This window comes from Sarcophilus harrisii, chromosome 1 (genome assembly GCF_902635505.1).
Source record: "Sarcophilus harrisii chromosome 1, mSarHar1.11, whole genome shotgun sequence".
NCBI classification, from domain to species: Eukaryota; Metazoa; Chordata; class Mammalia; order Dasyuromorphia; family Dasyuridae; genus Sarcophilus; species Sarcophilus harrisii.
In genome coordinates this window covers 26,031,310-26,053,310 of record NC_045426.1, presented here as the reverse complement: position 1 = coordinate 26,053,310, position 22,001 = coordinate 26,031,310, and the positions used below count along the sequence as shown (strand labels likewise).

General features: G+C 37.6%; 1 protein-coding gene across 3 annotated transcripts in view; it reads left to right on the top strand.

The window, feature by feature from the left end:
• The window catches only part of ADAMTS9 (ADAM metallopeptidase with thrombospondin type 1 motif 9), a 184,322-nt gene extending 172,587 nt beyond the window's left edge, over positions 1-11,735 (top strand). For all 3 annotated transcript variants that reach the window (XM_003762344.3, XM_023498097.2, XM_031953629.1), the window contains 3 exons: positions 1,894-1,998; positions 8,428-8,522; positions 10,055-11,735. In XM_003762344.3, coding sequence (XP_003762392.1) covers positions 1,894-1,998; positions 8,428-8,517 — 195 coding nt within the window. In that variant the 3' untranslated portion in view covers positions 8,518-8,522; positions 10,055-11,735. The remainder of the gene's footprint in view (positions 1-1,893; positions 1,999-8,427; positions 8,523-10,054) is intronic.
• Positions 11,736-22,001: the final 10,266 nt, after the last annotated feature.

Here is a 22,001-nt window from a genome sequence, read left to right as displayed (position 1 = left end):
ACAGATGGATGAATATATAGATAAATAGGTAGATAAATAAATGATAGATGAATATATAGATAAATAGGTAGATAAATAAATGATAATAGATGGATAGATATATAATAGATAGACGGATAGATATATGACAGACATGGATATATAGATAAATTGGTAGACAAATGATAAACAGATGGACAGATAGATGGATATCTACATAAGTAGGGAGATAGATGGATAGATGAATATATAGATAAGTAGGTAGATAAACAGATGATAGATAAGAGATAGACAAAGAGATAGATACAGATGGATGAGTAGATGAATATATAAATAGATGATTGTTTGATGGATAGATGATGAATGAATGGATAGATTTGGATGTATCTCTATACTGTATGTCATTTTAAAAGTTATATAGAATTGCACATATAAAAGAATTTATATTTGAATATACATACGTAATCATTATACAATACTGGATTTTCCATTACTGGTTGAGATGTTTTTAATTACCAAAATTTATTTAACACTTAAATGCCTGCTTTTTGTAAGACATTGGATTAAATGTTGTGGATCCCAAGAAAAAAGCTTATATTATATATTTCATTTGCAATAAGCTAGTTTTGACAAAGCCACAGTCTCAGATGAGGCTCCAGGCACAGCGACAATTCAGCACATTGAATCTGGAGTCAGGAGGACTGATGCGCTAATCAGCTCAGTCTGGGCAGGACTGTTTCCTCATCTCTAAAATGCAGATAACAGTCCCCATAGGGGTAGCTAGGTGGGACAGTGGAAAGAGCATCAGCTCAGGGAGACCTAAGTTTAAATCCAGCCTCAGACCTGACTCTTGTTAGATGTGTGACCCTGGACAAATCACTTAATTCTGATTGCCTTGCCAAAAAAAAAAAAAAAAAATTATCACAGCCTCCTGCTCCTCCAGGGTAGCTGTGAAGATCATGTGAGAAAATGTAGGTAAAGTACTTGGAAAACCCTAATGGACTACAGAGCCCCTTAGTAGATATTACCCCTATGACTGTAGGCAATGCTCAGTTTCCTCATTTTGTAATGAGAAGACAGGACTGGAGCTAAGGCTCCCTCTATCACCTTAAGAATTCATTGATGGGTCATAGAAGACGTGAAAAAGAATGTTGTTTGGCTTAGAAAAAGCAGGACCATGGGGGGAGAAAGGCTCCAGGGACCAGATGGCAGGGGCTTAAACCTCAGTTCTGCCACTTGGGACTTGTATGCAAACCTCCCTTTTGCTGTGAAGTGATGGGTTGGCCTTTGACCTCTAAGGTCACCCCCACACCAGGCCCGTGCTCTCTGGCCTTCTCCTAGGAGATCCCGACAGAGAGCTGCAGCACATTCCAAGGGGGCTCGGAGGAAATGGGAATAGATCCAGTTTCCCTAACAGTGGGCATCTAGCTTATACTGAGTGGGCTGAGGGCACCCTCTGCTGGCCATCTGCAAGAAAGCACATCTTCCTGCAGGCTGCCTTGGGGAAGCAAGCACTGGGGTTGCTGAGATTGGTCCAGGGCAGACCACCCTATGACGGGATCCCAAAGAATGGGAAGCTTCAGCCACAAGATCATCCTAGAATAATCAAAATGGCCATTCACTCTTGTAATTCCCGAAGGTGTCCAAATCCTCATATAGCAAATGAGTGTGGAATAGGGAGCACATATTAGTACTAGCCTCAGTTTCCTGATCTGGCTCTAATCCAACCTCCATCACTTATTACTTCTGGAAGCTTGGATGATTTGCCCAAGCTCCTCATTTGTACAATGAGGGGGGCGGAGCGGGTGGTCTGTGTCTACACCCCTAAGATCCCCGCTCCATCCAGCCTCATCTCCTTCTGTGTAGCTGGGAAGTCGGGTTGAACTGAGAATTTTCTTTGGCCATCTGTTTCAGGGACGCTTTAGCATCAATCTTTATGGAACTGGCCTGTCGTTAACAGATGCATCCAGATGGGTTTCACAAGGGAACTATGCTGTCTCTGAAATTAAAAAGTCACCGGTAAGCACCCCCCTCCCCCATCTCAGCATCACATCACACATATATATGCACACACACACACACACATTCATCCATAACTTTGTCATTGCTTTGATAGCATAAAGTGTATATCCCCCCACTCCCCCCCCCCCACATTACCTTTCAAACTACTTTGCAGAAGGCTGAGAAAAGATTTTGATAATTAAATCAAGTGCAAAGCACTAACTGGTGCCCCCCTCCCATCTCCTAATCAAGCTTCTCCTGTGGTAAATTCTTCAATGAGATGTGAACAACCTTGGGTAATTAGGGGAGCTGCTTAACCATGAAGCTAAAAGCAGGAAATAGCCCACAACCCAGACATGGCGGTAATTAGCAGGATGGAGTTCTGCTTTTGTGAACATTGGTAAAATAAAGTAATGAAAAAAAGGAACAAAAATGGGGTGTCAGGCTGCTTGGTGCCTGGATGTTGACAGGTGAGGTTTTCCAGGGATGCCGAATACATAAGAACCGATGCTTTCAAGTGAGCAAATTGCTTTACTACAGTCTCTCATAAAGTAAATGGCATATAGTTGGCACTTAATAAGTGCTTCTTATTTCCAAGATTCTTTCATTGAAGCCTCACAACCACCCTGTGAGATCAGTCCTGTGGCTATTTTTATGACCATTTTACCAATGAGGAAACCAAGATTGAGTGTGATTAAGTGATACTGGAGATGGCCTTTAAAACTAATTCCGTCTCTCTATATTTTGTGCAATAGCATTATAGGGTCTAGATTTAAACTCCAAAGGACCACAGAGAACATCTGGTCCAGCCCCTCACTTTATAAATAAGAAAATACCAAGGACCATTATTTACCCAAGATCACACAGAGAGTAAATGACAGGTGGGATTTGAATTCATATCCTTTATCTCTAAAATCAATAGTTTTTTCATTATCCCCAGTCTACTCCAAACCTGTGGGAATTTAGGTGTTATGGTGGTTAGAATGTATGATTTAGAGTCAAGAAGACAAGTTCAAATCTTCTGTCGGCTCCATACTAGCTCTGTGACTCTGGGGAAATTACACAACTGTCTTGCCTCAATTTTCTTATCGATAAAGGGGTAATAATAACAGCAGTTTGTTATGCGAATAAAATGAGATCTCATATTTAAAGCATTTTGCAAACCTTCAAGCCCTAAGTGAATGTTAGCTGTTATTATAATTAATCGTTATTTTTGCAGGGCAGTTGTAACAGTTGTAGATTTTGGGTGCCATTTTTTCCCTGAATCTTTTAGGCTGATACTGTAATGAATATTTCCTTCTCTGTTAAAGATTTTCAGGAAATTTTTGGGAAGGTAGAGAGGATTGTGTCAGGAACCAGCACTTGGTATGGAAAAGGAAAGGAAATTTTAGTCCCTCACCTCATCCAAAAATCTATGACCATATTTCCTACACTGATTTTTTTAAATACTTTTTGAGTAGGGGAAAGTTGAGGGGAGGAGTGCAATCAAGGCATCAGGGACAGTTTAGAAATGGAAAATAAAATGCCACTAGTAAAGAGCAGAATTTGGGCAGATCATATAGTGTATGCTGGGATGTAACATACAATGAGACTGAAAAGTTAAATTAAAAATGGCTTATAAAAAGCTGTGAAAACCAAGCAGAAAAGTTTACATTTTATTCTAGAAGCAATAAGGAGCCACAGCAATTTATTGAGTAAGACAGTAACATTGTCAGATTGGTACTTAAGGAAAATTATATTAGCATTATATGGAGGTTGAATTGCAGAGGGAAAGATTGGGGTCATATATAAGAGATCTAGGAAAGGTAAACATAAGACTTGGCAATTAATCAAATATGTAGGATGAATGAGAGTGAGGCATCAAGATATTCATCTTTGCCCATCATGTATCATCCCATTGTCCTTTTGGTGATCTTTAATTTTTAAGAAACTCAGATTTTACAACTCAGACCCACAGAATGATGATGATGGTAACATTTATACAGCACTTAATATTATCTTATTTGATTTTCACAACAACCTTGTAAAATAGGTGCTGTTATTAATCCCATTTTCCAGATGAGACTAAGAAAGGTTGGTGACCTAGATCACATCTATAATTATTATGAGACAGGATTCAAATTCTTCTTTTCCTTTCAATCCAACACACTAGCTACTTACCAAAAATACATAGATATGACAAACATGGATTTTTGTTTCATTGAGCAACTTGGAGTCATTTAAAACACTGCACAGTTTCCAAGATATGCACTCACCTGCTCTCCTCTCCCTTCATTCTGGGTCCAGTTCATTGTCCCCAGAATATAGGTACCAGTGGCTGAGCTCGATGGACTGTCCATCCAACTCCATATCATAATCTAGAAAGTGCTTATTCTTTATGCTTGGGGTTTTTCTATATATATGATTAAGAAGAACTAGTTTAAGTGATGAGCTCTCATCTAAAAATTCACATTTGTTAATTTTTAGGTTTTATTTTACAAACTAAAATTCACTGTCTTTTCATTTTCCCTCCCTATTGAAATAGAAAGGAAACAAAACTCCTGTTATAAACACATATAGTTGTGCAAAACAATCTTCCCCACTGGCCATGTCCAACATACAATATGTCTCAATCTGCCTTCTGAGTCTCTTAATTCTTTATTAGGAGGTGGGGAACGTGTTTCATCATGAGTCATTCATGATAAACAACTTCACTGAAGTCGTTCTGTTTTTACAATATTATTGTTATTGTAAAAAAAATTGTTCTTCTTTCTTCATGTTGTGTCAGTTCATACCATCAGATTTATCTGAAACTACCCCCTTCATCATTTTTATAGCACAGTAGTATTCCAGAACATGGAAATTCCATAACTTGTTAAATCATTCCCCAGTTGATGGACACCCTCTCAAATTCTCATTCTTTGACACTACAAAAAAAAAAAAAAGCTTCTATAAATATTTTTGCATATCTGAGTCCTTTTCCTTTTTCTTCAATCTCTTTGGAGTATATCATATTCAGTAGTGACATAAGTGTGTCAAAAGGAATACATGGTGTGATAGCTAAAATTTTTAGCCATTGTTCCAAATTGCTTTTCGGAAAAGCTAGATACATTCAAAACTCCGTCAACATTGAATTTATAGATTGGTTCTCCTAAGTCCCTCCAGCATTTGTCTTTTTTTGGTTAACTTTGTCAATCTGATAGTTGTGAGGTAATACCCCAGAGTTATTTTAATTGGAATATTAGTGACTTAAAGATTTTTTTTTTAAATAAGGTTATTTATAGCTTGAATTTCTTCCTTTGAAAATGTTTCCAAATCCTTTGATTGTTTCCCAAATCTTGTTCTTATAAAACTGAATCATTTTCTGATATATCTTAAAAATGAGAACTTTATCAGAAAAACTTGCTATGCAGATTTTTTCCCATTTACCTGCTTCACCTAATTTTAGCTGCATTTATTTTATTTGAACAACAACCACAAAAAAAAAAAAACCTTTTTAGATGTATATGACCAAAACTGCCTTTTTAAAAATCTTCTGTGATTCTCTTTATATCTTGTCCCTATCCATAAATTTGCTAGGTGATTTTTTTTCTTGATCATTTAATTTTTTAGTAATTTATTTTTGAGTAATATACCCATTTGGAACTTCCCTGAATATATGGTGTGAAATGTTGATCAATGCCCAGTTTTTGCCAAACTACTTCCCAGTTTTCCCACCTATTTTTGTCAAATAGTAAGTTCTTGCATGAATAACTGAAATCTTTAGGTTTCTCAAGCACTAGATTACTTAGTACTCATTTGATTCTGAGTTTTCTCTCCTTCCTAGAAAGATAGACGATAAACAGGTAGCTTTCTGCTCTTCAAAATAGATGATAAGGCATAAGAGATAGACTATGACACAGTGTTGTACAACTATTTTTCCTGTAGATCTCCCTCTGATCTCATTTATCTTATCCATTTGCTTTAGCAAGTCTTTTTTTTCTTCATAATTAGTATAAAGCTATACTTGAAACCAGCCTCTTGTCTGAATTCCAAATTCAAAGAGTCCAAAATTAATAAGGCTTAGCTGAATACCACAAAAGCAAATAAATCTAAAATGACTTTGATAGCTTAACTGAAACAAAAACTTTTTAGAGCAAAGGGAACATACTAGATGTTTGGGGATGTTAAAATATCTGCCATCGAGAAATTTATATTCTATTGGAGGATAAAACATGTACAAATATGAGCAAACACACAATAATCTAATAGGGGAAAAATCTAATGAAAATTGGCATGGGGGAGGGAGGTAATATGCCTTTAGCAGAAATAGAACTAGACTTTGAACTAATGGCAGTCCATACGCCACCATGGACCTCTAGAATCAGGAGTAATTATTGCAATTCTCTGATTATGGATATATAATTAAGTACTAAGTGGTAGGGGTTATTGACTGATTAAAGTGTAGTAGTCAGGGAAAGCGCCTTGGAGAAGGTGGGAATTGAATCACATACACACAGTCATCCCTTCCAGAGAATGAAATCCCTTCAATGCCTAGGGAAGGAGATTGAGGCTTAATTTAAGGGCTAGAATTCTAATAATTATAGGTCTTACAAAATGGACTAAGCTGCCTTGGGAGGCATTGGTTCCCTGTCATTGGAAGTTTTCAGAGATGACCACTTATTGACCATGTTACAAAGGGAATTTTAAATTTTGCTTTGAGCTCATCTAGACCTCCTCCAAAGTCTTGTCAAGCTCTAAGCTGATGTGATTTCTCTTCTAACAGTTCAAATATGAGCCTTTAAATTTTTTAAAACTTTTTTTTAATTTATAATTTCTTATCTCTCCTTTCCCCCTAGTTGAAAAAAAGAAAGAAAAAGAAAATCCTTTTAACAAATATGCATAGTTACCCAAAAGCTATAAAACCATGGCTCTTTGACCCTGCAATACTGCTACTAAGTCTATATCCTAAAGAGAACACAAGGAAAAGGAAAATGACATTTATGTATGGAAATATTTATAGCAGCTCTTTTTGTGGTAGCAAAGAATTGGAAATTGAGGGGATCCCCATAAATTGGGGAATGGCTGAACAAGTTGTAGTATATGATTGTGGTGGAACATTATTGGGCTAGAAGAAATGATAAGGAGAGTGATGTCAGAAACACTTGGAAAGATGTTAAAGAAGGTAGGTGGTTTTTCTGAAATAGTGGCTGGTCCTTGCATTCATCCAAATTCTTGGGTCTTTTGAAGTTCTTTATCTCTTTAGAGTTGTTTCTTATTGTGCAAATTATTCTCCAGGTTTTTCTCACTTCACCCTGCATGAGTTCATACAAAAATTTCATAGGTTTCTCTAAAATTGCCCTTCTTATCACAGATAAGACCATCTGCATTCCCCTAACCTATCAGAAAATCCACGTCTTCCCCAGAAACGGATGCCTATTTCTTCTGGCCTTCTCTTTTTGATAGGCAGGTTTAACTAGGAAAATGGAGGTCAGCTTGGCTGTGGAAACTTGGAAAAGGAAGACCACCACCAGTATAAGGAGAACCCCATTTCTTGTTATTTTCAACTCCTACCCCTTTTTAAAGGTCATAAGAACATAACTGTGGAGAAGGGGGGAGAAAAAACAAGGAAAATAGAACAGTTCCTTCCTTGAAAAGCTAGAAAGTCTAAAAGAACTGAGTTAAAAGAGCACCTAAAGGCAATATGGTATGATGGGTAGAGTCCTGGACTTAATAGCAAGTAAGTACTTACTAGCTGTGTGACACTGGGAAAGTCCTTAGCCCCTCAGTTTCTTCACTTATAAATGGGGGATTGAACTCAAGGATGCTCTGAGATCTTAACTAGCTTTAACCCTATCATCCCCAAAGAAAGAAGAAAAAGATCATCATAGAGGCTCCTTTTTCAGAGGGAAAGAATTAGAAACTGCCCATCAATTGGAAAGTTAGGGTATATGAATATGATAGAATACTGTTGTGTGCTATGATATCTAATTAGGATGATCATCTCAGAAAAATATGAGAAGATTACAAAGATCAGTCTGAAGTGATGCAAAGTGAAGTGAGGAAAACCAGAAAAAATGTATACAAGCAGAGCAATATTGTAAAGATGATCAACCTTGAAGGATTTCATAACTGATAAATGCAATGACCAACCATAATTCCAGATGAAACATCCATGTATGTCTTAATCTGCCTCCCTGAGTCTATCACCTTCTCCCAGGAAATGGGAAGTGCATTTCATGATTTCAGTGACTGGTGGGTTAAATGACTAACAAAATAATTCTTTTTACAGTTGTTTGCAGATGGATTCCTCACCTACTAGAATCATTGATAAAAGGGAAGGTTGTTTAGCGGGGTTTCTATGAGGAAGCTCTGACCTTTAGAAAATAAAAAAGGCAGCAGGGGTGGTCTTTGGGAACATCCATCCCTGCACATGAGTAAACATTCTACCACCATAGCTGCTACCTAATATGATACATCTCCTTTCAGGATGGCACCAAAGTCACTGGGAAATGTGGTGGATACTGTGGAAAATGCACACCGTCTTCTGGAACCGGCCTGGAGGTGCGAGTGCTCTGATACTGGTAGGTTGTTAATGGGTCTGTCTTTGGGGATCAAGGGGGAATAGGGAAAAGAGAGGGGAAGGGGACAATTTGGGGCCAGTATAGTCAGTAGTTGTAGCTTCTTGTTTTGTTTTCCTTTTGTTCCCTCTGTTTTCTCACTCCCCACTCCTTCCTCCTTAGCCTAAAAATACCTTCTTTTCCACACCTGGGATCATCACTTGATTTGATTCAATTTAGTTAACATTTTTAAAATGACTATTATTATGTCATGGACTTTGCTAAGCACTGGAGCTACACAAAGAGACAAAAGACAGTCACCTGCTCTCAGGGAGCTTATAGTCTAATAGATCATGATTGCCCCAGTCCCCTTTCCAAAAATGCATCAATTTGTATACCATTGGCCATCAGAGAGGGCAGTGCAGTGTGGTGGAAGGAGCATTAGCTAGGAAGGCCTGAGTTCAAATCTTAACCACGCCATTACTGACTTGTGTGACTCTAGGCAGCTCACCCTCTCTGAGACTCAGTTTTCTCACCTGTGTGACCTTTAAGGTTGCTCTTAGCTCTAGTTCTCCCATCCTGTGATCATCAGTCTACTAATTAAGGAGAAAAGGGTAACTTTTCCTTCTCCAAATGCCCTCACTCCCTCAGCCATTTGTCCCCTAGGGAGGAAAAGCAAAGCTTTCTCTGATTCTTGAGAAAAATGGAAACCACCCAGTAGAAGGACAATTCAAAGAAGTGAGGTGCTGAGCTTCCCAGAGGGCCTGGCCTCCCGTACCTTAGCCTGGCTGTCAGATGGGGACAAAAGTGCTTGCTATCAGTGAAAGTATCAGAAAAATGCCCTAACAATGAGAGCTGTCCAGGATTGGAGGCAATCGTCTGGAGGGAGAGGCTCAATTGGGGGCTGAATGAACACCTGCGAGCGATCTTTTAGAGAGAATTCTTGGTCAAGGACAGCTCAGACCAGAGAGCTTCTAATATCATGTTCATTCTAAGATCATGTTTTTGCTAAGAAAACCCCAAATGAGATCATGAAGAATTATACAGGATTGAAACAACTCAATAACATCAATAAGAGGAAGAAAATGAGAATTCCATTAGTATAGAATATTATTCAGCTAGCAATTTTAAACATATATATATATATATATACAAATATTTTTATTGTTATATAGTTTATATTCTCCCCCACTTATATGTTAAAACAAATTTAAACATTTAAAAATTTAAACATTTTGAGTTCCAAATTCTATTTCTCTCTCCTTCATTCTTTCCTGAGATGGTAAACAATCTGATATAGATTATATAAATACACATATTTAAAAATAATCTTTGTTTGCCTTCATTTCTCCTTCTTTAATGGGAGAATAAAAATAGCACCTACTCACAGGATGTTTGTGGAAATCAAATGAGATATTATTTTAAAGTGCTTTTCATATCTTAAGCGATATCTAAATGCTAACATCTGTCATCATCATTAAATTAGAAAAATTTAAAGTTTGTAAAAGATAAACCCTCATTATTAAGAAGAACCATGTGTTTTTTTTTTCTTTTAGGTGCTCTAAAAAGGATACCATTATGGGATGGATGAAGGATCATAATGCAATACCTCCACCTTAAATTTTGGTGTGTGTGTGTGTGTGTGTGTGTTTGTGTGTGTGTGTGCACACATGTGTGCAGTTGTGTGTGTAAGTATGTGGTGTGAAGACATAAGTACGTGAGAGTTTGTATGTATGTGTGTATGTGTGTGTACATAAACATATATATATATGTGGAATATCCTAATGATGTAAAGTTTAATATTTATGTTTAAAATTATTTATTGTGATTTAATATTTTTGTACGTAAAATGTCTCTCTTGTGGCTGCCTTTATGCTCATTTTGTCTTTTGCAGCCAGACTACTGCATTTTACGTACTCTACATCGTATGTAGTTCTGTGACAAAATGTTCCTGTAGTATTATCATGGTACATTATGGTTTACTTTCAATCTGTACATTGTTTATATTGTTACTTTTGTATTGTAATTTTTTGAAAAAGCAAAACCACAACCCTCTTAAGGTGCTACATGAAAACACAATTTTTTTAATTTTTATTTTGGATTTTTCTTTGCATTTTAATGGAATGGTTTCTAGGAAAACATAGCAGTTCTTGCTGGTATCACAAAATATACAGACTGGTATCACAAAATATGCAGGTTTTTAATTATGTCAGAGTTCATGATAAATTTCATATGCACTCTGTGAAAAGCAACTGTGATGGTGCTAATGTATATTTTTTCAATAATGTTTAAGATTAGAATAGAAAACATAAACCTAAAATGGAGGAATGGAAGGAAAACTTGAGATGGTCAAAAAAAAATCATTTCGATAAAATCAAATGATCAAATGTTTTTTATCCTATTGTGAATGTCTACTTTTTTTTAAGTGAGCAGAATCTATCCTTTTTCTATCGATAATCACTCACTACTTTGCTTCTGCTCATGGTGCCTTGATTTCCCTGCAAATCAAAATGGAGGTTGATGGAGCTGCCACGTTACAGAATGCCGGGAAAACAAATGCGGTCAGGTGGTTTGCCAATAGAACCTAAAAATATGAACTGATTACCAGAGTTCCCCCACTGACCACACAGGAACAGTGGCTGGTGAAAGGTAGCATGCTGAAGAACAGAACCGTGATGTGGGTCATGTATATTGTATAGTGCCTATTTTTATTTATATCCTTACCCATATCCTGATCTTTGGGCCTCTGGGTCATTGGGACCACTGCAGGTTCCATGGATGTTCTAGGGGATCAGAGTTTGTTAGCAGAAAGAGGCTATGGAGTCCGAGATGATCACTTTTCATTAACAAGCTATGCAAGACTTCTCCCGGATACGGATGTGCCAAAGCCTTGGTGTCTGTCCTTCTGTATGTCCAATCTGACCGGAAGGAAGATAATATCACCAGAGCCTTCACGCATAGAAACCTTGGGTTAAGACTTCTTTCCCTGATTCCAAGGACCAAAGAGATTAGGAAAAGTTGGACAGTTTTCTCCAAGCCCAAGAAAAACTTCAGGGAAAACTATATTCATGTATGTATGTGTTATTTTCCATTATTAAGGCATTATTAAAACCTATTATGAATAAATACAGTGACCACATCCAACCATTTGCAACCCGTATGTTTGCTATGATCTTATTTGTGTCGCTAAGGAAATGTTTCTAGTTGTTTTTCGTATTACTCCTTTGGGATGGCTTACAGACTTTTTTAATCACATTCACTGCTGTCACTGCAAGGGAGAGAAATCATCAAGCCTTTCCCTCATTCTTCCCTTTGGACACCTAATTCCAGTAGATATTTCTGCTGGACACTAGGGTTGGCTCTCTATATATGCCAAAAGAAACTAGACTCAGAATTAAGATTTCTGCATAAGTATAGAAAATTGTCCAATACTGAAAACAATGCTACCCTAGCAATGTTTGTGTGTGATCAGTTGGAGGGGGGGGGGGCAGTTCTTAGGGGGGAAAATCCTTGTTGATTTTCAGTGAGGCAGATACTTTGTCAAATGCTTCGCCAAAATCTAGGTAAACGTTATCTTTAGCATTCCCCTGGCCAGTTCAGTGGGAAAGAAGAGAAAGAGAGGGAGGGGGGGGAAGGGGAAGAAAGGAAAGAAGAAAGAAAAGGAGAAAGGAAAGAAGAAAAAAGCAGAGAGAAAGGAAGAAAGAAAGAAGATAAAAAAATCAACAAATGTTTATCAGATAACTATTATGTGCCATGCATTGTGCTGAGAATGCTAGTGTCCCAATGTTATCTGTCCCTGAGAAAATATAAAGATATTGGAGTCACAGGTTCTAAGTTCAAATCCCATCTCCTTGGTACTACAGATGTCTACCTCTGGGTCCTTGTTCATATCACAAATGTGGTGCCCCCCTCCCCTTAGCTCTAAAGTGAAGAAATTGAACTAGACAGCCTTTGAGGTCCTAGTAAGCCTGTCCCCATAACCTCATGCATTTAGAAAGTACAAGATCATTACAATTATCATTATACCTTTCACCTTGACCTGAATTCATCTCTTTTATTTGATATTTTTCTTTTTTCTCAGTGTTACTTTAAAAGCTACCTTTTTGATGGCTGTTTTCCTCATCAGTATCATCCTTCTTGAAGCTTTGGCAAAATGCCTGACACTCCTTAGTGTAACACATTACAATTCATATTCACTTGCTCTCACTTATGTCTGAATACACATCCAATAAAAATTCGATATTTGTGAATTCTCTCACCTCTCACTGCAAACTCCTTTCTTTTTTCCTCATCAGGATTGGTTTACATTGTAAAGAAATAATCTCTGGATAAACCATATTCAGTGTAAAAATAACCAATAAAAACTGACTTTAGATAATACTTTAAACTTTGCAAAACAGAGTGCTTCCCTTGAGCCCCACAGCAATGAGGTGAAGGAAATAACTACAGATATTATAAACATTTTTCAATTGAGGAAACTGAGGCTTGGAATTTCACTCAGCTAGTATCATTCAGCTAGTAAATGTTGGGTGGGATTTGAATTCGGGTCCCCAAATTCAGTTCTCATTCTCTCTCTGTCTCTCTTTGCCTGTCTATCTATCTTTATCTACTTTTCTAGCTTTATCTCTGTCAGTTTCTCCTCTTGGTTATCTCTTTTTTTGTCTCTGTCTTTGTCTCTCTGTTTCTCTTTGTCTCTATCTCTCTGTCTTTATCTCTCTTTCTCTGTCTCTTTGTGTGTGTCTCTGTCACTTTCTCTTTTCAGCTGTCTCTGTTTCTCACTCTCTCACAGTCTTTATATATCTTTGTCTCTCTCTCTCTCTGTCTCTTGCTCCCCTCTATCTCTCTGTGTGTCTCTATCTCTGTGTGTCTGTCTCTGTCTTTCCGTCTGTCTCTCCTCCCCTTTTTCTTTCTCTCACTTTCCCTTCTTTTACTTCTCTCACTTTGTTTCTCTGTGTCTCTATCTGTCTCTGCTCCTCCTTCTCTCCTGAATTTCACAAATACTTTTCCACATTCAAAATAAAACAGAAAAACAGACTTGCACACAAAGCTGAACATTTTTATTTTGTCTAGCTTGGTTTGGCTTTTTTTTTTAATATATGAAAAGTTGAATCTGTAGTTTCCAAAGCCATCCTATTTGTCTGTGCTTCTTTCTGGCACTCCAAGTCCAGCATTCACCTCTCTGTACCTCAATGCCTTTTTTTTTAATACATTAAAACATTTATTTGTACATGTGCCCCCATTTTGTGAATGCTATTGAGACATATAAGGATATGTGTTTATATATGTATGTACATCCATTTATACTTATAAATGTGTGTTAAAGGACAAAATCTGTGAGCTAAACAAGCTCTCAAAATGAGAAGTAAAAGAAGGAAAAATGAGAGAAAGAGAAAAAGGAGAAAAGAGAGAGACCAAAAGACAGAGACAGAGAAAAAACACAGAAAGAGACAGAAGGGAGCAAGAGACAGAGATTCAGGGACAAAGATATATAAATTCTGTGAGAAAGTGAGAAACAGAGACAGCTGAAAGGAAAAAGTAATAGAGACAGAAAGAGACAGAGAGACTGATACAAAATGGGCTAGGGTTGGACATGAACATAAAGTTGGAAGATGAACTTGAAACTCTACCACCAATCCTTATTTTTATGTTTCCTCAAGGAAGTCACAATCTCCTATGCCTCAGTTTCCTCATCTGTATAATGAAGAGGGTTCGATATGATGACCTTTAAGGTCTCTCCCAATTCTAAATCTATGATTTTGATATCTTTTTCCACTCTATAAAAGTAATAAGTGTCTCGATCTTTAAATCAAGCAGCAAACATTGTATGTCTAAGATGTGCTTGGCATCCTTTCTACTTCATTTACAATATCAGATCTGCCCAAATTCATTTTGAACACAACCTTCCAGGCACACACTTCTTGCATAAAATGAGATGTCCTCATTCTATTTTAAGTTGTACTGCTGAGGGAGGAGAAAAGATAAGAGAGGGAGAAAATGCCCTTTCTGCCTTAGAAAAAGAACCTCATCCCTCAAGTCATGCTTAAGATACACTGATTCATTTGTGACAAGGAAATGTTTATAATATGCATGATTAGTCACTGTATGCTTTTGGGGACAATGCCCCCACCTTGAGATAGCATGGAATAATGGCTGAAGACCCAAGAAAGTCAAGGTTCCCTCCACCCCCCATCATTTACTGGCATTTTGCACTTTGCTCAATTCTCTGAGATTATAAGTTTCAGAGAATGTGCTAACTTGCATAGATAGAGGAGCTTTCCTCTTCTGGAAGTTCCTAACACCAGTCAAAGTGTTCATCCAGGACCGTGTCCTTGTGTGTCCCTTCATTAGCACAGTTACTTTTTCCTTACTGAAAAAATGGGTGAGATGGGAAACAAGTTATAAGAAAAGTAATCTTCAATTGAAATCAGTTCATGTGATGCTTCACACAATAGCATCACTTCACTGATTTTGTTTACTTCTTGACAAGTATTTAGCAAAGGCTTGTGATATGTCAGCAAGTTGAATTGAAGGCTGGGAATACAAAAAGAAGCAAAAAACCAAGACAGATCCCATCCTCAAACAGCTTATCTTTTATTTAAGGAAGACAACATATAAAAGGAAGTGAAATGGAATGGTGGTGGGTTTTTTAGAGTGTTAGCCATGGAGTTCAGATAGGGAGAGCAGTGAAGGATAGCCAGCGTGGGGTCTCCCAACTCAACAATGAAAGAAGAGGGCCATAGAGGCAGATGTGAAGCCATCTAAGGCATTAAGGAGATCCAGAAGAGCAGCTGGGCCTTTCTGCAGATGGGCCAGCCCTTCCTTCCATTTCTGTTAGTACCTAACCAAACGATGCAATATGCAGTATACAGCATGACCTTGATGAAGTAGAATTGATGGAGAAGGCAGAAGGAAAATTAAATTTCTGCTTAAAATGATCACTAAGCCCTTCCAACTCAAAATCACATGGACCTATTATTTGAAGTCTCGTTGAGAATCTTTCTAAAAATGGGAGTTCACTTTCCTGCCTTCCTCAGCCTGGGACAACAAGCGCCAATGAAGTCTCCTTGTTGATCAAACAGCAGTCCACTGAAGCTATATGAGCAGAAATGGAGAATGGAGGAAGTACCCTAGAGGCCAGACTACATAATGAAAACGAATACTTAACCACCTGCTGCTCATGGACAGCAGCATTTTCTCCACTGGTTCATACTGCAGCTTTCCCATCCCTTTTGATCCTGAATCGTGCTACCTCCCATAGCCTTTCTTGAAAATGGATCCAAGCTATACGCCAGAGCCTCTCCCTGTGTCTTTTGACATTTTGTGAGTACCTATTCATCAATCAGGCTACGGGTCCATCTTCACCCTTCGTTCTTGTGCATTATTAGCCCGGCTCTTTCTTGGGTCAATCCTTCAACAAGTCTTTGTTAAATGTGAAGCCTTCATTATCTCACGCCTGGATTACTGCACTAGCCTGCTGATAGATCTGCCTGCCTCCAATCCATCATTCATTCAGACACTAAAGTGATTTTCCTAAAGTATAGATCCAACCATGCCATTGTCCTACAGGAAACTACAGGAGCAAAAACAAAATACTGTTTGGCATTCAAAGCCCTTTATAAAATGGCTCCCTCTGAATTTTCTGGTCTTCTTGCACCTTACTACCCAACATATTCGTCAATCCAATAACACTGGCCTCCTGCCTGCTCCATAAGACACTCTTTTTGACTCCTGGCACTATCTCTATTTCCCAATGCCTAGAAAACTTTCCTCCCCTTCTCTGATTACTGACTTCCCTGAAGTCTTTTACATCCTAATTAGCATCCCACTTTCTCTGATAAATCTCTTCCAACCCTCTTATAGCCAATTCTACATCCTGATAATTACTCTCTATGTTTCTGCATCTAGCTTATTTGTACATATTTGTTTATTGTCTCCTCTATTAAATTGCAAATTATTCGAGAGCAGGGGTTGTCCCTTGCCCCTTTTTGTATCCTCAGTACTTAGGATACACGCCAGTTGTGCTTGGCACATGTGCTGCAGTCATGCTACTTCTTTGTCACCCCATAGAACATCACCTGCCAGGCCCTTCCGACCTGATGTATTCCTCTCTTTTAGTATTTTAGTACTCCCCATGGATTGATTATTTGGAGGTTTTGTTGCCAAAGTTATTGGAGTGGTTTGTCATTTCCTTCTTGGGTGAAATATCTTTAATCAGAACTCTCCACTATGACTGATTTATGGTGCTGGGTAACTCCACACAACCCAGATCTTAGCTTCATCAAGCTATCCAAACCCCTCTCCCATGACAAGGACATAGTCAGCACTTAATAAATGTTTATCGGTTCAATAGTTGGTGTAGGGATACAAACACAGAAAAAAGTAGTCCCTATCCTCAAGGAAGTTACATTCTATCAAGGAAAACAAGATGGACAGATATGCTTGTTTAATTGGTTTTTACTTGTAACTGACTCTTCATGACCCCACTTGGGACTATCTTGGCAAAGATACTGAAGTGGTTTGCCATTTCCTTCTCCAGATCATTTTACAGATGAGTAAACAGAGGCAAGTAGGGTTAAGTGACTTCTCTAGGGTCATCCAGCTAGTATCTGAGGTCAGCTTTGAACTCAGAAAGATAAGATGTACAGATATATATGTATATATACTAAATACAAAGATTATAAACTTTATACCACTTCTTGTGATAGGTGATTATAAAAATATTGTAAAAATATATGTTAAATATGGTACCTACTAAAAATACTAGTAATAGGACATATATGACTATATTTTGGCTCTACTAGAGATAGCGACAGAAAGAAGTAAAGGTAGGTCATCAAACTCTACTTCTTGTGGATACCTCATGGTGCTTATGAGAGTTCATAAAGAAGGTGAGAATGGAGAGAAAGAGTTCTTTATGCCCAAATTCTGTTTTTGCTCCATTTGTGCACAGAGAGAAGTTTCTGCGTATCTCCAAACACTGAAGAAAATGTACATCCTAGGTGAATAAAAACTGACCTAAGACCTCCCTGAAAATCTAGAGAGCAGGAGAGAAAGATGCAGAGAGAATAATTCATTTTAGAGGCAGATCCTTCCAAGAAAGTATGTAGAGCCTTCTTTTTTAAATAGTAAAGAGTCCATTACCTACTCCCACCCCAAATGATTTTATGTCTTATTATTTGTCATCTACAACACTCTTTCCCATTAGTCCGTGTTATAAATGATGCTATAAACCATGTTCTAAATGATAGACTTGCCCATATAAATCAGCACAAGATAGTTGAAAAAATTCAGACCCAAGTTTTAGTCCTAGTGTTGTCACTATTGGGATGTTTGTTTTTTATGAAAAATTTGTTGAGTTTTTTTATGATAAATGTTGATTAAACACTAACTATGTGCCAAACCAAATTGATAAACCTTTATTAGGCACCTACTATGTGGCACACTAAGCTGATAAAAATTAAGCACTTACTATATGCCAGGCTAAATTGATAAATCTTTATCAAGCACCTACTATGTGCCAGAATACGTTAATGAACATTTATTAAGCACCTACTAGATGTTAAGCACTGTAGTGTAATAGAAGGAGCACTTGATTTGGAATCAGAAAACCTAGAATAGAATCCCACATCTCCCATTCAAATACCTGTGAGACTTTGGCCCAGTACATTTTTGTTTTCCTCCCACCTTTGACACCTGTGTGACCCCTCAGTTTCCTCTTCTATTAAAATGAGGAGATTGATTTCCATGACCTCTAAGACCCCTTCCAGTTCTAAATCTTTGAGCCTATGCACTTTTCATTCAATTAAAAAAATTCTACTATGTTAGTAGGAAGCATGAGGCTGGAAATCAGACTCTAGCTTTAGCATATAGGTAAGGAAGTTTGTCTTTCCCACACCTAATCACAGAATGGGAGTTAAATAAAGAGAAGATAAATGAACTGTAAACCTATGGTAAAGTGATCTTTTACCAGATATAAACAATTCTCTTGAGTGAATAGAATGACAGGCCACCTCCTGGTGACCTTCTCTGAGACAAGGAGAAGGTCTCAAAGAGGAACCCCATTTTTGACAAAACCTTACATGACAGATGGAGCAGGAAAAGGGGAGGCTGTGAAAAGTTATAGGGAGCTGGGAAGGAAGTGGGCAAACACAGCCATCAGAAAAAAAAAAAAAAAAAGAATCCAAGACTCTGGGAGGCAGGCTGTTTGGACAGATCCAATGATGGAAGCATGGGACAGAAACTATGTTGCTGAAACTAAAACCTCACTCAGCTACAGACTTCAAGGGAGTAACTTTGTATCTTCTTTCTGTCCTTTTATTCTCTCAAAAAAAATCGTTTTTCCTTCTGGGGCTAGGGAAGTCATTTTATCTTTCTTTATTTTAGATGCTTATTTTATCTTTATAAACAGTGTTTCACCAAGGGTTTTTGTTAATTGACTATCACTTATTTCAAATAAAGAAGCAATTAATTGAAAGCATCCCCAGAGATGAAAGAGATAGACCTAATACTGAAGTGTTTTTACAGGATTGTGTCTCAGACTGGGAACCTGGAAACACGAAAGATAGAGATAATTTTAAACTTTTTAATACAACTTTCCAGAAAAGAGAAGGAGTGTTTACATTGGAAAACCCACCTAGACAATTAATCAACAATGGAGTGAAGAGTACCAATTTATGTTGTTGAGCAACTTTGCTCAGCACCACTACTTCACCACTGCTACATTTATCAAGAGAGTAAATATCCGATTTACCTAGTGGCTAGTAGTGTGTCATTAAGGGGGAAAAAAATCCTAGACTTGACAGTCAAGATGACCTGAATTCAAATTCCTCCACAGATATGCACTAAATCATAATAGCCATTACATCAACTCAGAATTTAAGTTTCCTCATTTATAAAATGAGGATAAAATAGCATCCATCTCACAGAGTTGTCAAGAGGATCACATGAAATAATATACACAAAACATTTTGCAGATCTTAAAATAACATAAATGTTGATTACTGTTACCAACAACCTCACATAACTCATTAAACTCTCACTAGTTGTTATTTTTTAACTGAGGAGCCTCAATTTTCTCCTTTGTAAAATGGTAATAATAATCACTTAGATCACTGACCTCATGATGTCTTACTGAAGATTGACTAAGACAACATATACTTGAATGCTTATGCTATTATAAAATTATCTTTAAATGTGTGCTACAATTTCTTCAGAAGAATACTGTTTATAAAGATAAAAATAAGCATCTAAGAAAAGAAAGGTAAAATGACTTCCCTATCCCCAGAAGGAAAAACTTCAGACTTTCTGGAGAGAATAAAAGGAAAGAAAGAAGCTACAAGGTTATTCCCTTGAAGTCTGTAGCTGGGCGAGAGACTAGACATGTCTGTCTAGAATCTCAGATTCAAATGAAATGTTTAAGATAAGGGAGAGAAAAATATAAGTAACTAGAGGCAATGTATGTAATTTGAAGGTGTTTCCAAAGGAACCTCCTCCCTTAAGCCTTAATGTGCTAATGTCCCGGGAGAAGAAGCACTGTGACCTTGTACTTTAGTTTTAGAGAAAGTAGGACTGTTGTGGGGGCTGCTGGTTTTCTCTTCATGAATTCTTTGCAAGAGAGCAATTTCCTCCTAACACATCAATGTGAAACATAATATGGTACTATGGAAAGCTGGCTGGATTAAGAAGTAAGACAACTTGTTTCAAATGCAATCTCTTCTATTTAGTAGTTCGATAATTGGTCAAGATCCTTAATCTCTGTGGGTCTCAGTTTCCTCATCTGTCAAATAAGGACACTGGACTGATATCTAGGCTCCATGCCAGCTCTATATCTTTTATGTTATAATCTTCACTTGGATTATAATCCCAACTAGTCTACCACAACCCTTCCAATATGTTAAAATAAAATTCTTAACTATTGACTAGAAGAAATGTGGAGCAGAGAGAAGGTGTCTCTCCCTGCTGGAAAAAAGAAGCAATTCATTTACACTCGCGATGGACAGTTGATGATCCAGTGTTTCCGCCTAGGGAGATAGAATTGAGAATAAAGAAATTGTTCCAAACAACCTATGCAAATCCTCTCGGTACCCAGCTTCCCTTTATGGATTTAACGTTGCCCTTCAACATCTCTTCAGTAACATTATACCTGAGGATCAGGTTTACCATTGACATAATCATTAAATTTGCAGATGACACAAAGCTAAGGGTGATGGCTAACAGTGGACAGCAGTCAGAATCCAAAAAGATCTTGACAGGCTTGAAAACTGATCTGAATTTAATAAGATGAAATGTAATGGAGCCCACAAAACTGACTTTGTAAGAATACGAAGAGGAAGGCAGCGCTTGACAGCAGTCCATCTGGGATGAACTAGCAATTTTAGTTGACTTCAAGCTCGATATTATCCAGCAATATTACAGAAGAAAAAAAAAAAAAAGATAATGCAACCTTAGGTTCCATTGAGAGGTAGACTGTCCAGGAATAAGGAGTTTCTACTTCTGGTGAGTCACATATAGATTTGTGTTCAATTCTGGCTACCATCTTTTAGAAAGGATTTTTATAAGCTCAGATGTGTTTTGAGAAAGGGTAACTAAGATAGTGGTGGGGTTTTGAGTTTATGCTATATGAGAGTCAAATGAAGGAAGTGATGATGTTTCTCCTGAAGGAAAAAAGACTAGAGGCAGGAGGCAGAGTTGATGTTCTGAGTATTGGAAGAAGGATTAAGTGAGTGGTATTTGGTCCCACAGAATAAAACTAAGATTAAAGAGGCATATTTAGGGAGTATGTTAAGACCAAAAGTGGATTGGGCTTTTGTATAAGCTAGTGGATCTTCCCCACCCTTAGCAGAAGCCAGATAGACAATTATTAAGCACATTAAAGAGAAAGATTGTTTTTCAGATATCAGTTGAACTTGAAGGCTACCGAGAGCCTTTCCAATCCTGAAAGTCTGTGATTCTTTGTGTGTGGGCATAGCAAGAGCAATATCTAGATGGGTACCTTCAAGTCAAAGTGAGAGGACATGGGATATAGAGATGACCTTGAGCCATTAGGCCTTACTCCTTACCAAGGCTAACTCCTAAACTTTTCAAACCCATTCCACCCCATTGCCTCCATATGACCCCTCTCTCATCCCATTCTAAAACTTATTTTCAATCTTTCCTTTCAACATTCACTTTTGCAAAACTTTATGTTCCAAATTTTTGTCCCTTCCTACCTTATTTCCCCTCTCCCCAAGACAGCAAGCAAGCTGATATAAGTTAAACATATGCAATTCTTTCAAACATATTTCTATATTTATATATTGTACAAGAAAAATAAAGTCAAAAGAGGAAAAATCATGAGAAAGAGAAAAAAACAAGCAAACAACAACAACAAAAAGGCTCTGATCCACATTCAGTCTCCATAGTTTTCTCCCTGGATGTCAATGGCATTTTTCATCTCAAATTTATTGGAATTGCTCTGAATCACCTCATTGTTGAAAAGAGCCAAATCCACAGTTGATCATCACA